This window comes from Anser brachyrhynchus (genome assembly GCF_964034855.1).
Source record: "Anser brachyrhynchus genome assembly, chromosome: 1".
Classification (NCBI taxonomy): Eukaryota; Metazoa; Chordata; class Aves; order Anseriformes; family Anatidae; genus Anser; species Anser brachyrhynchus.
This window is the reverse complement of record NC_137694.1, coordinates 22,096,222-22,110,655: the sequence shown is the minus strand read 5'-3', so window position 1 is coordinate 22,110,655 and position 14,434 is coordinate 22,096,222. Positions and strand designations below refer to the sequence as shown.

General features: G+C 41.0%; 1 protein-coding gene across 9 annotated transcripts in view; it reads left to right on the top strand.

Moving 5' to 3' along the window:
* PLXNB2 (plexin B2) overlaps positions 1–14,434 on the top strand; it is a 259,864-nt gene that overhangs the window by 175,314 nt on the left and 70,116 nt on the right. For all 9 annotated transcript variants that reach the window (XM_080598192.1, XM_080598197.1, XM_080598189.1 and 6 more), the window contains 4 exons: positions 5,349–6,459; positions 8,159–8,341; positions 9,334–9,456; positions 13,274–13,374. In XM_080598192.1, coding sequence (XP_080454318.1) covers positions 5,349–6,459; positions 8,159–8,341; positions 9,334–9,456; positions 13,274–13,374 — 1,518 coding nt within the window. The remainder of the gene's footprint in view (positions 1–5,348; positions 6,460–8,158; positions 8,342–9,333; positions 9,457–13,273; positions 13,375–14,434) is intronic.

Here is a 14,434-nt window from a genome sequence, read left to right as displayed (position 1 = left end):
GTCCTGGACTTATGCCATAGTCTATAAAAGAAGTTCTCTCTCCAGAGCCTTTCCAGCATGTTGCCTTGCTCTTAGGAAATGTGTTTGAATCCTGCAGGGTGTTTTTCCAGGTGATTCCTTTTCTGAACCAGTGAACTACATCTTTGATTGGCTTTGGGAAACAGTAACAAAAGTTGTAGCTGTGAGAGAGGATGCTCACATTTACCTAGAGTTCTCACAAAATCAGAAGCTTTGAAATCCTAACTGAAAACCTGTTCATCCCCCATCCTCACATTCTGCAATTTCTGTTCTGTTTTTTTTTTTCAGCTGAAGAATGAAAGATGAATTATTTTTGTCTTGTGGAAAACCTATTTGAGGCTAAAGGCAAAGTTAATTAAATGAGGGAGAAGAGAAATTTCTTTTAATTCCTCTTCTCTTTTCCCAAAGTCTCTAAGCCACTTGAGTACATCCTTTGGATTTTTATCTTTTTATGCTGCAGTTTTGGGGTCTTTTTCTCTCTGATTAGGGGAAAGCTTGCAGTGGGAACCACTGTTCTCAGCATCACTTACTCTAAAAACCCATCACATCAGTTTTGCATGCCAATCTGTTGGCAGAAGCATGTCTCTAGACCCAGCATTACAAGAAAACTTCATTTGGGCTAGATGAGGTATCAGAGTTAATTCAGGATGGTACAGTTAGCAAGGAACAACTCTGCAAAAACACCACAGAAGCTAAACCAGTGAAATTATTCCTTCACTAGAAGACTTTCTTACCTGTTGTTTTGGGAAATACCGTTTGCTTTAGTTGTCAGTTTTTCAGATTTCAGCCAAAACCTGGTATTCTTTCACTTCAGCTGAAATAAACGTAAGAAATGAAATAACATTAAAGTTATATTGAAGGCAGAAAAGAGGTAACGGGATGGCTGAAAAGTTGCAGGTTCAGGTATACAGGTGGAGTAGAGGAGGGAAACAACCTCCACGTGTAGGTCTGTGTGTCGCTAGTGCTAATTCTTAGGGGTATTTAGGAGAGTTGTGTGAAGTCAATTTGAAACTCGCTTTGTGCTTGTGGATTATGGATGCTCTTTACTTTCTTCATGCCTTTTGAGGAATTGACTGTTAACTTAAGGTTATTGGTCTTGCTTGAGTAGAAAGACATAAAGTTACATGCACTTAAATTAAAATTGATCCAGCTAGGAATGGGGCAGAGCGCTGGTAGCTGTGTCTTTCCTACACACTGTCACTTCATAGCACTTCTCGTGTATGAAGTGTTCTCCCGGGTGCTCTGTGTTTCCTGCACACCACTTCTGGAGTTTCATATTCCTCGTAAGCCTGTGCTTGTTTTCAGTGGGTTTCTTTTAAAGTGCTCAGTTGCTGACATCCCATTTTCCCTCTCACCAAATAATGCTTTCACCTGTCGAGTCCTGAGTGGCTGTGCAGGGGCTAGATGTTACCCACACGTTCTTTTTAATTAAAATAGACCTTCTGTAATATTTTTTCTACTACCATCTATTACTTCCATTTTCATAGAAAGCACTTTCAGTTGTCTGTAAGGGATGTGAATCAGAAGTGTGTATTTTGAGATGGGGGAAGGGTGGGGAAGGCATTGATGAAAAAGGGAGAAATCCCAAAAGGAAATGATTTTGCAATTCAAGTAATCTTGATGGCAGAGTGGTAGAGATTATGTTAGTGATACCATAGGGGGTGGGGAGCATGAAGCACACTGGAGGCAGGACTTGGAGAGTGAAAGCAATGATGTGATCATCTGCTCTGCTGGGCTTCTTTTATCCTGATTCTGCAAAGTGCTTAAAAGTAAACGCAAACTTCGGTCAGAGGACGTATACCAGGCTGTCACAGGATCAGGGTATGACTTTGAGTAAACCATATGAGCCCGTGTGTAATTAAAGTTATGTAAATTATCCATTGGAAATATATTTGCCATGCCGAATGTCTCAGATTCCATGCTCCAGCCTGGCTTTCTTACTCATTTTGCCTGGTGTTGCCTTGACTTGTTCATTGAAAACAGAAGCTTTTCCCAGCAGGAAACTGTTCCTAGGTATGTTTCCACAGCACCTAACTCAGTAAGGCGTCTGCGTTAAGGGCAGCCCTGGCCGTGGCAGGTGTCCTCCTGCTGCCGCTTCGCACTGCCTGAGGTTAACAGCAGGTGAGAGCAGGCGCTGCAGTCGCTTTGCTTGTCTCTTCCCCAAGTCTGGGGTTTTAGAAGTGAGCGGGGATTGAGCTCCAGATCTTTCCCGTAGCTTATTTAATTTTGGTTTTCCATTTCCTCTGATGAAGGGGGGGAAAAAATGAAACCCATGCAGACCGTGAAGAACTGTTGCCTTGCGTGGAGGTCTGAGATAATCTCGTTGTGTTTGACGTGATGCCAGGGCGACAGGGAGTGAATGCCAAAAAAAAAAAAAAAAGGCAGAATTAATGGAGAATGCATGTAGCTCTGAATAATTTAAGCCGAAATTTTGATTTTAGTGCCTTATAGGATTTGTTTGCCGGGCATCGCAAAAGATATTTTCTTCTAATATTTTTAATGGGATTTAAATGTCATTGACCTAGGTGGAGATCCTAATGAAGATCATTAATTTCTTGATGATACTCGCTCTGTAGACCCAAATGAAATTGGAATGGTCTTCTGCTGGCTAGTGTCTGGAATCTGATTAGTAAGAGACTGTCCTTGTCATTCATATTTTAAATCTGAAGTAAACAAGGCAGCAAATAGTAGGGAAGAAGTGTTAGCCATTTTTGTACAGGGAGATGAATTACTCCTAGAAGTATCTTTCTCTCTTTCTCTCTCTTTTTTTTTTCTTTTTTTTCTTTTTTTTCTTTTTCTTTTTTCTTTTTTGCCTTTGTTCTCCTTTTAGGAAAAAGGCAAGTGCACTGCAAGTGCTGCCTCTGTGTCATTAGCTGGGTGCCATGAGTGGACAAAACATGGCAGAAGAGAGAGATCCAGATTAATGACTGCTGTTAAACAATCCGTTTGTAATAACTGCATTACAATTCAGTACCTGCAGTACAATTAGAATTAAAGAGATGCATTCTGCTCTTTCGTTACATTTTTTTAATCCACTGAAATACATAGACATGAGGGTGAACCAAGCCCAGAATTTAAGGTACAGTAAATTACTATCCATTCATTTGAGGCATATTTTATAAGCAGAGCTATTTATGGCTTTTTGATTGCGATCAGTGATGACAATAATTACCTTGTGGGAAAAACATGAACAAATGAATCTGATTTTTTTTTGCATTTGATCCTTGCACAACAGATAGTGGAATGATAAAATTGTTGTGAAACAACATTGACGCAGTGTGTCAAGCTGGTTTTTTTATTATTATTATTTCATTGCAGATAAATGTCAGGGACAATGTTTGAAACTAGCTGACATGCATTATGACATACCATTTAGCTGCGGAGATATGAGCTGGGGCCAAAGCTTGTTTGGAAAATTGAGGTCCTTGGGAGCAGTAAGAAATAGGAGTTTCTTACAAATAATAGCAGAATTCATTCTGAGCTCCTTAGAGCAGGTCTAAGGTTGTTGCAGAGAAGTCCCAGACTTCATTACCTTGTAAGGCGTGTGCTGAAGTCTGTGTGTCTCAAGAACGGTGTATAATTCATAGGCTTTTCCTGGTCACTGTCATATGAGGTCAACCTATCATTACAAGTTGGACTTGTGCTGTTGGTAATGTGCCGGCTCTTCTTTGACCCCTTTTTGCAGTTAACTATTCAGTCTGGTATGTGATAAGAGCTCTAGCAAAGTAAGATTGAAGTTAGCCTGTTATTTTGTCATTATTATTATCCTGAGCTACATTTAGTAGGTTTTGGGGTGTTAGAAGTGAGAAGCACTGTACTCTTAGAAAAGTTGATCTCACCATTATATGCACATTTTCTTCACAGAGGAGCAAAACGCAGTCAGTGCCAGAAGGCAGGGTGGTTCGTGATGCCAGGGTGGTTTGGGGACCTGGCAGATGCCTTGTTCTCAAAAGAAAAGTTCCTCCCTCCCTGCTCAAACATTTGCAGCCCAGTTATTTATGATTAACATCCCACTATGGTCTGTTGCTGCTGCCAAAACAGAAGTTGTAGCTGGCACAGGAGGGTGGTTCCTTCATTGTTATTTTTATTGGTGTTTTTTTTCCTCTCAGTTCCTTGTTTTGGCATTTTCGGCTATTTTCCTCCTCCTAGCAGACTTTCCTCTGCTAGGTTATTTTTTTTTTTAATGTTTCTCTTCTCTTTTGTGGGGTTTTATTTTTTCAGGTCTATTCACAGTTCCAAATATGTTCAGATTTAACTTTATATTCCATGTAATTTTACAAGTTCCTTCCTCATCAGACTATGGTGTCTCATGACTTTGAAAATAAACATACTGTGGATTATACTTGTTTTTCAGTATTTCCTTCAAATGCTATTTATCTTTCCCCCAAAACATCTGTGTGTCCAAGCCTTCTGTTTTATGCTCTCAGAACGAAACACTTGCAGAAAACATAGAAAAAATATTCAGTGCTTAGGAAGCCAGTTTGGACTTGCCTGCTCATTTAGCTCTTGAGGTTAAAATTAGGCCCCTTCTTAGAAGTCTCAGAAAGTCCTCGTTTAATTGCAAACAGCCAGGCAATATTCTTTGGAAGGAGAAATTGGGAGATGGGGGTAGATGGGGGACACACACACATAAAAGTATCTTAAACATATAAAACTCTAAGTGATGTTCTTAAGACAGATCTAAAACCATTAAGTTGCAGTGCTAAAGTGAATTGAAGTGTTGGGCTGTAATGTATACCAGCAATCAAAGGCAATGTTACATACGATGGGCTCTACCAACTTCCAGCTTTACACTGGCGAAGGATTAGTGTAACACCTTCTCAAAGAGCATCGACAGATGGATCCAGACTTACTTGTAGTCAGTGGAAGGACTTTTTCCTTCATCATGAAAGTCCTGCAACACCAAATGTCTCAGCCTCTTGTATGTAAAGTCTTCCACTCTACCTGAAACACTAGGGTCATCCAGCTTATTTTTAAAATCTCAGTAATCAACAATACTCACATTATGAAATGGGAAAGCACTATCACTTCTTGGCATGTTGTTTCAAATTGTCTATTGACCTCATTGTGCTTTAGCAGAGAATTGATTATCTAATTGGTTGTATGATAATCACTTAGACATATGACCTTATTTCATCCTTCCCCAACATACTAAATTGCTAGGCAATTAACAAGATTTGAGGCTTTCCATAATCTTTATGACGTCTACATATGCATAAGGATGAGTGTATTTGTCTGAAATCATTAAAGAAAAAAACCTTCACATTGGTGAATTTCATGTACATTTTATTTTTCAGTTTTAATGGTTTTGTTTTCTTTTCCTTTTTTAGGTATTACATAGAAATGGCTTTATGGATCTGGACACTGAGCATTTTGAGCTGCTTTTCCGTCACCTTTTCCAGAAATGAGGAACTGCATTTTTTTCAGAGTACCACAGAGCTAAATCACCTAACAGTGGACAATGACACTGGGATAGTCTATTTGGGAGTGGTAAATGCTCTGTATCAGCTCACAGAAAAACTGACTAAAATCAATCATGTAGAAACAGGTCCAAGAAAGGACAACAAAAAGTGCACACCTCCCATTGATGAAAATCAATGCAAAGAAGCAGTACTGACTGACAATTACAACAAATTATTGTTGCTGGACAAGGCAGATAAAACAATTGTGGTGTGTGGAAGCCTTTTTAAGGGAATTTGTGCCATCAGGGATTTAGAAGATATTACCAATGTTAAGTATTATGTGGACAGTAGTGGGGAGAAGTCCTTTGTAGCAAGCAACGATGAGAACGTATCAACAGTGGGATTGATCACTTCCTTGAACAATGACCGAGTGCTGTTTGTTGGGAAGGGGAATGGACCAAATGACAATGGGATAATAATTAGCACTCGGCAGCTCTACAGCAGAGATGGGAAAGACATTTTTGAAATGTATACAGACTCTGCAGCTGTTAAGTCAGCATATCATTCATCAAGCACACAACAATTTGTCACAGTCTTTGAGGATAAAAATTATGTTTATTTTATTTTTAATCAGCAAGAGAAACAGCCTGTCAATAACCGCACACTAATTGCACGTCTGTGCAAAGATGATGCCCACTATTACTCCTACTTTGAAATGGACTTGGGTTGCAAAGATGATGATGGTGCCTACGATCACTGTCATGCTGCTTACGTCACTAGCCCAGGAGAAGAGCTGGCTGTGAGCATGGCTCAGCAAAGACAAACTACGGATTCTCCCTCAGATGACAAAGTTCTTGTTGCACTCTTCAGCAAAGTAAACAAAGATAACGGCTCTCCAAAATCTGCCATGTGTGTGTTTTCTTTGAGGCACATCAATGAGAAAATGGAGAAGAACCGGAATGATTGCTACACTAATAAGAATACCAGCATGTTTTACAAACTCTTTGCAGTAGAAAACCCATGTGGATCACATGGACTGGTAATATCAGCATCAATGTTAGAATCTGTGATAGGAATAGTGGAAATTATATAACTGTATGTTTTTTAGGTGGCTTTGAGTTAAAGTCTAATGAGATCAGGTGCCGGAAAATCAATAGCCGGATTCACTACAGAAATGGAATGTGGTTGGGGTTGTTGTGGAACAAGTCAAGCAAGAAGTGGCAAGAGAGTTATAATTTGGAGTCTTTTAAAAAAGAGTTGATGTCTTCTAAAAGATGAATATTATTTGGTTTCATTAATGCATTTATTTTTAAATGTTCCTTCTGGTATGGAAATTACTGAGTCATATGCAGTGATTTGTTATGCCCATGATCAGCTTCCAGACTGGCAATTCTGGTCACAGCCAACATATTTATAATGTTTTTAAATAGTATTATTAATCCTGTAAGTGATATCTGGAGCTCAATATTGTTTCTTACTTGGATATGAATTTTCAGATAATTGGAAATATGCATGTTTCTTATATTTAGGTGGGTTTCGTATGTTTCTCTGGCTCAGAATACACCGATAGCATTATGGCCACCTTCCATTTCTTTTCATGGCTTGTCATTATCTTGGATACGAGGGTTGTGGAGGGCACTGTTACACCTCTCAAGATACTGAAAGATACTGATCTTCGTTTTATGACTATGACTTTAAGAGGCAATTTTCAGCATCTCAGTTGACTTTATGATGTTTTTGCCCATACCACTCAACTTGTTTCCAAGCCCCACTTGTGCATGCCATTTGTTACTGCAGCCAACCCTAAAGTGGGTTGAGGGATTGAATCACCGTAAAAATAATTCAGCCAACTCTTAGAAAGATGTCTTAATTCCCCAACCTGAATATGTTACACACTTAAATAAGCAGTTGCTAGAGCCTAGCTTAAGAAGTGGTGTGCTACAGCCCAGGGGTAGGAGCGAACAGCTGAAGGGATGGGGCATGGGAATACTGGGTCAGTACTGGTATTGACCCAGAATCCTTTATCTCATGAAACCACAGCCCCTTCCACACAGTAGGCCTCTAACACTGATAAGAAACCAAACCAACACTATTTGCCTCCAAACTCCAGTATTTCTCACTGCAGTACCCTGCACTTGAGGTGGGCATCAAATATAGAAATTGTGAATGTGACAAGTGGAGTGGCCCTGGCTTCCAGCAAGAAGGAGTTGTGAATTTCTGGTCAGAAAGAGTCTCATTACCAAATGTAGCAGCAAAGGCAAGGTGTGGATGATCTTCCTTCTGGTAGATCTTCCTGCAGTTTGGGATTAAAGCATATCGAAAAGGGAATGTGTTGAAAGTTCATGAGATGGTTGCCGGTGGACTGCTTTTCCATGGAGAACAGCAAATTAAAAAACAAAACAGCATAAAAACAGTCTTCCAAACAAAATCAGTCAACCTGATCTATATGACATGCTAATTAAACAAAGTGGTTACTTTCTAATCTGTGCTTCTACAATGAAAGAGAAACAAAAAAAAAAATCTCCCTCCATGCCTCCTGGAAAGCAAAAGCATTGAAGCAGTTAGCAATTAGCAGGCTGCTTGTTGGCTTGGGTAAAATGGCCAGGCAATCCATTTCTCTTTCTGCTCTTCTATGTCTGAGGGGTATTATATTGTGGTAATAGGGTTGCACTTCATTCTTAGCTAGGAATTAGTGATCTGAATGTTTAACATCCTTCTGTATTGCTATTCCTTATTAGAATGCAAGCAAAAATTTCCCCTGTGGCTCTGAACACTTACCGTACCTTTTGGGAAGTAAAAATGGTGTTGTAGAGAAGCCGGTGTTACAAAAAGAAGGGATGAATCTCACGGCTGTTACTGTGACTGTGGAGAATGGGCACACCGTGGCGTTTCTGGGAACTTCAGATGGAAAAATTCTTAAGGTAACAAATCTGATTAAAAAAATTAGAGCGTGTTGAAAAGGTTGCAAATTGTACTGATAACATGCTTATGTTCTAAAAGTATATGTGATTTATAAGATCACGTATCAGGAGCAAATTCTCTCGGCACTTGGTATTTTTACTTTCAAACACAAAAAAGAAAAAAAAAAAACCAGGTCATTTCTTGCGTACCTCCACTTTCCAACACACAGCTGGAATTAGCATTGCCTGGATAACACTTTTCCCAAAGGTTTAGATATCTACTGGGAGCCCTATATTCATAGCCTTAGGTAATCTAACAGCTGCTCTGGCCTTATCTCTGTTCAAGCCCGTGCTAGTTTAAGAGCAACTTTTCATTTTGCAATCATTCTGGCCATTCAGTGAATAGAATATAGATCATAGAATCGCAGAATGGTTTGGGTTGGAAGGGACCTTAAAGACCACGCAGTTCCGACCCCCTGCCTTGGGCAGGGACACCTCCCACCAGACCAGGTTGCTCAAAGACACAATATAAAGCTAAAGTTGGAGCTCTGGTAAATTCTGACTGTGGGGCTTGTGGTTCAAGGGTCTCTGTGTCTGCAGAGTTAAAATATCAGGACTGTTACACCGTGCATGTCATTTTGTTGAAGGGAAGTGATGGCCGTGTGCTACTCTGCGGTGTGAAATTTGAAGCTGATACAATTGGTTATTGTAAGGGAGGTCAGCAAATTTGAACACTTTAAAGTGCAGAGGCTCCAAGTCGAGAATTTGAATTTTACAGCACTCAAATAAATCCGTATTTCCAAAAAAATCAATGCAAATATTAGCTATTGTGAGCAGTGAGCAATTTCTTTTCCATTACTTTTCTGCTGTACTTGCTGCTTTTGATGCTAAATACTTCAAATTGAAATGTTTTCTCCGATATGGATTTGTGAACTTGAGTAAACACAGCATTTTCAATAATGATAATTGAAAAAAGAACAACCTTTACCACCTTTCTTTCTTCCATGAAACAGGTGTTCCTGTCATCCACTGCAACTGAGTACAGCTCTCTTACTATAGAACTAAATAAACCCATAAAGAACGACCTGGTTCTTGACAAAACCCAAGAAAATCTATATGTGATGACCACAGACAAGGTAACGTATCCCTCTCTTTTTAAGGACCAGGTTCAGTTTAACCTTCTCTGTGACTTTACCTGAGATTGGAATTTCTCTCATTCCTGGAAACCACCCTAAGTCAGTGGGGCTGCCCCCGCCCTGTGTTTGTGCGTGCACCTTTACAGGCAGAAGGAAAGCAGAATATTACAAGTAACTGAAAGTGCTGCTGGGGGTAGGAGGTGGATGAAAATACCTTTTACCAGCTTCAGCACCCCCTTCTCCCTCCAGCAGAGGTGAGCAGAAGGTCTGTAGATGCCTGTAAAGCTAAGCAAAGAGGGTTCCTTCATCTTTTCAGTGTTGCCAGTTCTTCTGGCATCAAGGTCTCTCCAAAAATGAAGACCTTCCTCGAGTCCAGGCTAATGGGCTTAATTGCTTGACTGTCCCTTGGTTTTATCCTTAATGCTCAGAGATTGGGAATGGGAGGTGAGTTCCCCTCTGAAGCTCTCTCACAGGGTCTGTAAGAAGGATGAAGTTATGATGTTTGGCACCAGAACATCGCAGGGTCAGGCAGCTGCATGTCAGGGAGGATGCTCAAGCTGCCATCGGGCCTTTGCAAGAGCATTTCGGGATTTGGGATGCTGGTGGCTGACGTAATAGCATTTACACATCTGTAAAGCTGCCAAAGGTTTTCATGAGTCTTGCTGTCAGAAACTAAGAAGCAATGGAAAGAATTACAGTGTTGGGAAACACCCTTGTATGCTGGTGCAGCAGGAAAGGTCAGACTTCGCTCTGAAAGGAACAGGCAGTCTCTTCTCAGTTCCCCTTCTCTCAGCTGGCACAATGGAGACTTGTAAAGGAAAAAAGAAAGCAGAAAGGAAAGGAGGAGAAGAGAAAGATGCCAGACTTCTGGCTGTAACCTGCTCCTGACACTTCCCTCTGCAGTCGCTGGAGCTGCCAGGCTCACACACATGGACCAGCAGCTCTCTGGGACAGGGTGGGTGACAGACAAACTGCCACTGTTCGCAGCACCGACAGGGACGCTGGGTGGGACACGGGAAACGTGCTGGTCCCAGTAGCAAGGAGGGAACGATGATGACTGTGAAAGTGGAGTATTAGGGAAGATGGTGAGGGAAGCATGTTCTCTTCCTGTTTTATAAAAGATTAATATAAATTTCTGCAGTGCTAATGCTGCATTCTAGCTGAAGGATTTCAGGCTGGAAGCTCCATTGGAAAACATGCCAGATAAGTGACTGATAAAACATTTAGCAATGTGACAGTGTGTGAGAGAGGTTACTGCACTTTTTTGTGGTAGTTGGTACTTCTAATTTGGCTTCTGCTCAAATTTGGAACAGAACTCCAAGCCTCAAAATTGTCTGTGTGAGGCCAGGCAGCCTGGCACCTCGCGTGGCAGGATGGCATGTTGCTTCAAAGCCCTGAGGTCCCCACCAGGCTATGCCATGAGCAGCACAAGGATGGGGGCAACCTTGAAGCAAAACAAGTTTTCTGGTGATAGTCTGCGTGAAATGGAGCATTTAGGAAGGTCCCTAATAATTCTATCTCCACAAGATGTTTAAATTCAGAAAGCAAAAAATTTCTGCCAAAGAAGGTATTTCAGTTTAATTTTTTCCAGGCAGCTCCCATAGACACATCCGTTTCTAGATAATGGGAATAATAGTTTTCTTTTACAAAACCTGTTCAGCTTAAATATGAATAGCTAAACTTGGGAGCTCTGTCACGGCATTACATTACTGTCATCTCCACGAGTTAATTACAATGAGCAGTCCCACCCACTTTTAGAGTCAGATAGATGAAAGGAGAATGGAGGCCTTCGTAGCTGGAAGAAATGAAGTGACAGCAGCGAGGGGAGAGGAATAAATGCTGAAACACACACTGCTGTTTTCAGAACAGCTGTGAGTTGTGGGAAGAGATGTACCAGAACCCTGCCCTGGGAGTTATTTAAAAGAAGGTAAACACTGAAGGGCACAATAGCTGCACTGATCTGCACGCGTAATGCTGAACTGCCTGGCAGATGCAGCACTAGCCTCACAAGTGATGTTGTGATGGGTGATAACTTGAAGCAGCCTTCAAAGAGGAATCAAATGGAGAGAAAATATGGGGAGGAATGATACAGAGGTTAAGAATCGTAGTGAGAAGTCAGCGCTTGCTTTCCTGTTTCACTTCTCCTCCCCCTCTCCTTACAGCATCGATAGCAGTGGGTGGCTTGGAGCAGATGCCTTCAAAAGTCAGCCCACTCCTCCCAGAGTTGGGGCAGGCATCAGGAGGAGCCCCTTGAGGCTGGAAAGGACCACACCACCCTTGCCGTACTCACTGTAGCTCATTAAAATAAACAGAAGTGGTAGGATCCCAAATTCCTTCTGATACATCCCATATCAGGAGTAAAACTGAAGCCTGTGACAGTCACTATTCTCACCAGCTTCTCTGCTTGTTTTAGCTTTTGCCACTCTCTCTGGCTAAGACCTACTATTAGAAAATCTCTAAAATTAGTTTCTCTTCATTTTGAAGATGACCGTAAGCTGAGCTGCTATTCTTTAAAATCCATTCAGTTTACATAAAACTTGCAGAGACGGCAAGGGGCTTGTTTCTGCCTGCCAGAATTATGAAACAAACACTTTGTCATAAAAAAGCCATTCACTGGATATTAAGTTACTCACAAGAGTGGTGTTGGTTGGTGAAGCAGTGTGCCAGTAGCTCAGCTCCAGTTACATAGCAACCTGAAAAGTACTAAAAAAGATAAGCCTAAGTAGTAGTAAATGCACAAAAACTACCAAATGTTGACATTTTCCTTAACTGAGTCAGGCTGAGCTCTCTTAATGTGAAAGAAGGCCAAATTCAGACTTTCAAAGTAGCTTTGTAGCTGCCAGTAGTAGGTTTAAATGAGAGGATTAGGTAGCAGAAACAAAGCTTACATCTTGTAGTAAGCTTTCTGCACTCTCCACAAGTGAAGTATAGTCACTGGCAGCACTGGGAAGAGGTATGTCCCCTTGCCCTCTTGCACAATTCAGCAGCACAATTAAAAGGGATGATAATGTGCCAACTCATTTTTCTGGGCACCAAAGAAAGACCAAATTGTTTATTCTCACCCCCGGAGGAAATCAAAACCAGAAGCCGTGTATTTACTGGGGGACTGAGACCTGACGATGCTGCTTCCTGACATAATTATTTCCATTTTCTGTTGTAAATCTATTGCACAGCAGAAGGGCTATGCATGGAAAAGTGCAGTAACCCTGAGCACCCGGGCTCTCTGAGGCTTTCAAACTTTCTGAAATGCCTTCTGGCTAAAAGTACCACTTACAGTTACATTTCCAAATGATTTCATCATCATGCTAATGACAGGAAGGGGAGGATATTCTATTTTAAAATGATCTAGCCAGTATCAAGTTAGCCTTTAGAAGGTATATGTCCTGCTGTAGCTGTTTCTTGAATTGGAAGAGCTGTTCATGCAGTTTCTGTTCCGCAGCAGCTGCTGTAATGCAGGTTTCTAGAAGTACTTTAACCTGCAGGAGGTGAATAGCTCAGGTTTTTAAGACTTTCTCATTTTTCTTGGTTATGGCAATGACCTATGTTACTTTGAAGAGAGATTAGAGAATATTGGACTGAGAAAGAGAAGGAAAAGTGTGTAGATTTAAACTTCATTAAGTCATGATGGGCGGGATAACCAGGCTCCATTTTTGTATGGATTTTGTTAAAAATCAAACTGCACTCTGATCACAGTAACACTGGATCAAGCCTTCCACTGGCACAGGCAACAATGTTGTACAACCCTGTCCGTAAGTTTTTCAGCCTCCATGTGCCTTCTTCAGATACGTTACGGTTTGTCTTGCTTTTGTCTCTCTAGGTGCATCTCCTTCCCGTACAGGACTGCCTCAAATACTCAGACTGCGAGAAGTGTATGCAGGCAAGGGACCCGTACTGTGGCTGGTGTGTGAGAGAAGGCAGGTGAGTCCTGCAGGTGTTCTTCGGGCGCAGGCAGTTGAGATGCTCAAAATGTGACCCATGCCTTGCGTTATAGCTTTGCGTAGCAATTCCGTCTCTTTGTACTCAGCCTCACGGTCCTGATGGGGATTTAATTTTATCACGCAGACGTTGGTATCAATCTTCCATGCACACAAATAAGTCCCTGTTGAGTTCTGCAGATTTCATTAGTTTGGGAAAATATATACTCTTCTGCTGGTACTGAAAATCATCATACATCTTGCAACTGCAAGTTTTATGACTCTCTGAACCATCCAGTTAAATATTTTCCCAGAAAATCAGAGTGCTTCCTATTTAAAATCCTAAAAATATAGCGTTTATTTTAAGTAGAGAAGGAAAACATAAAAAAGAGCATAAAAGAAAAAATTGCTAATGTCTGAAAATAAAGAATATAGATCAAATGCTGTTTTTATATAAATGTCAGCTACTGAGACATGTAGCTACATTGAGCTCTCACCTAATTGCAGGAGAACAGAAACTGGCATTTGGCTGACTTGTCTGTAGAGGTTATCTGAATTAATATTCAAACACATGTAAACTAGAAAAAATCTGGATGTCTCTTTACACTGTGCATTGATTGGAGTGGCGAGAGGCAAGAGCGGTCTTACAGCTCTCCTTTTGACTACTAAGTTAATTAACCCCTTGGCATGAGCAGTTGGGAATTCATGATTCTAAGTACTTGCTGTTGGAACAAAGGGGCTATTTAATTATAGTATGCAGATGAATTTCAGACTTCTAGCTTCCTGCTTGAAAATGTGAACTATCACATTAAGTTACCTAACAGCCTGATGTGCAGCATAATGTAAAGCACTGCAAAGAAACTTTTGCGTTGCATACAGGTTTATGCAATATACTGTAACTCTTCAAGCCTGGGCTTCAGCTTCGGTGGATGAAACCTGGGGATTTGGAATATACAACTCGAACTCCTCCTGGGCTACTGGGAGTTGAAGGCCGTGTCATATATCATACAAAAGGCAATTTTCCCTAGATTTCCCATCAGGTTTCTGATATGACCACTGACCTC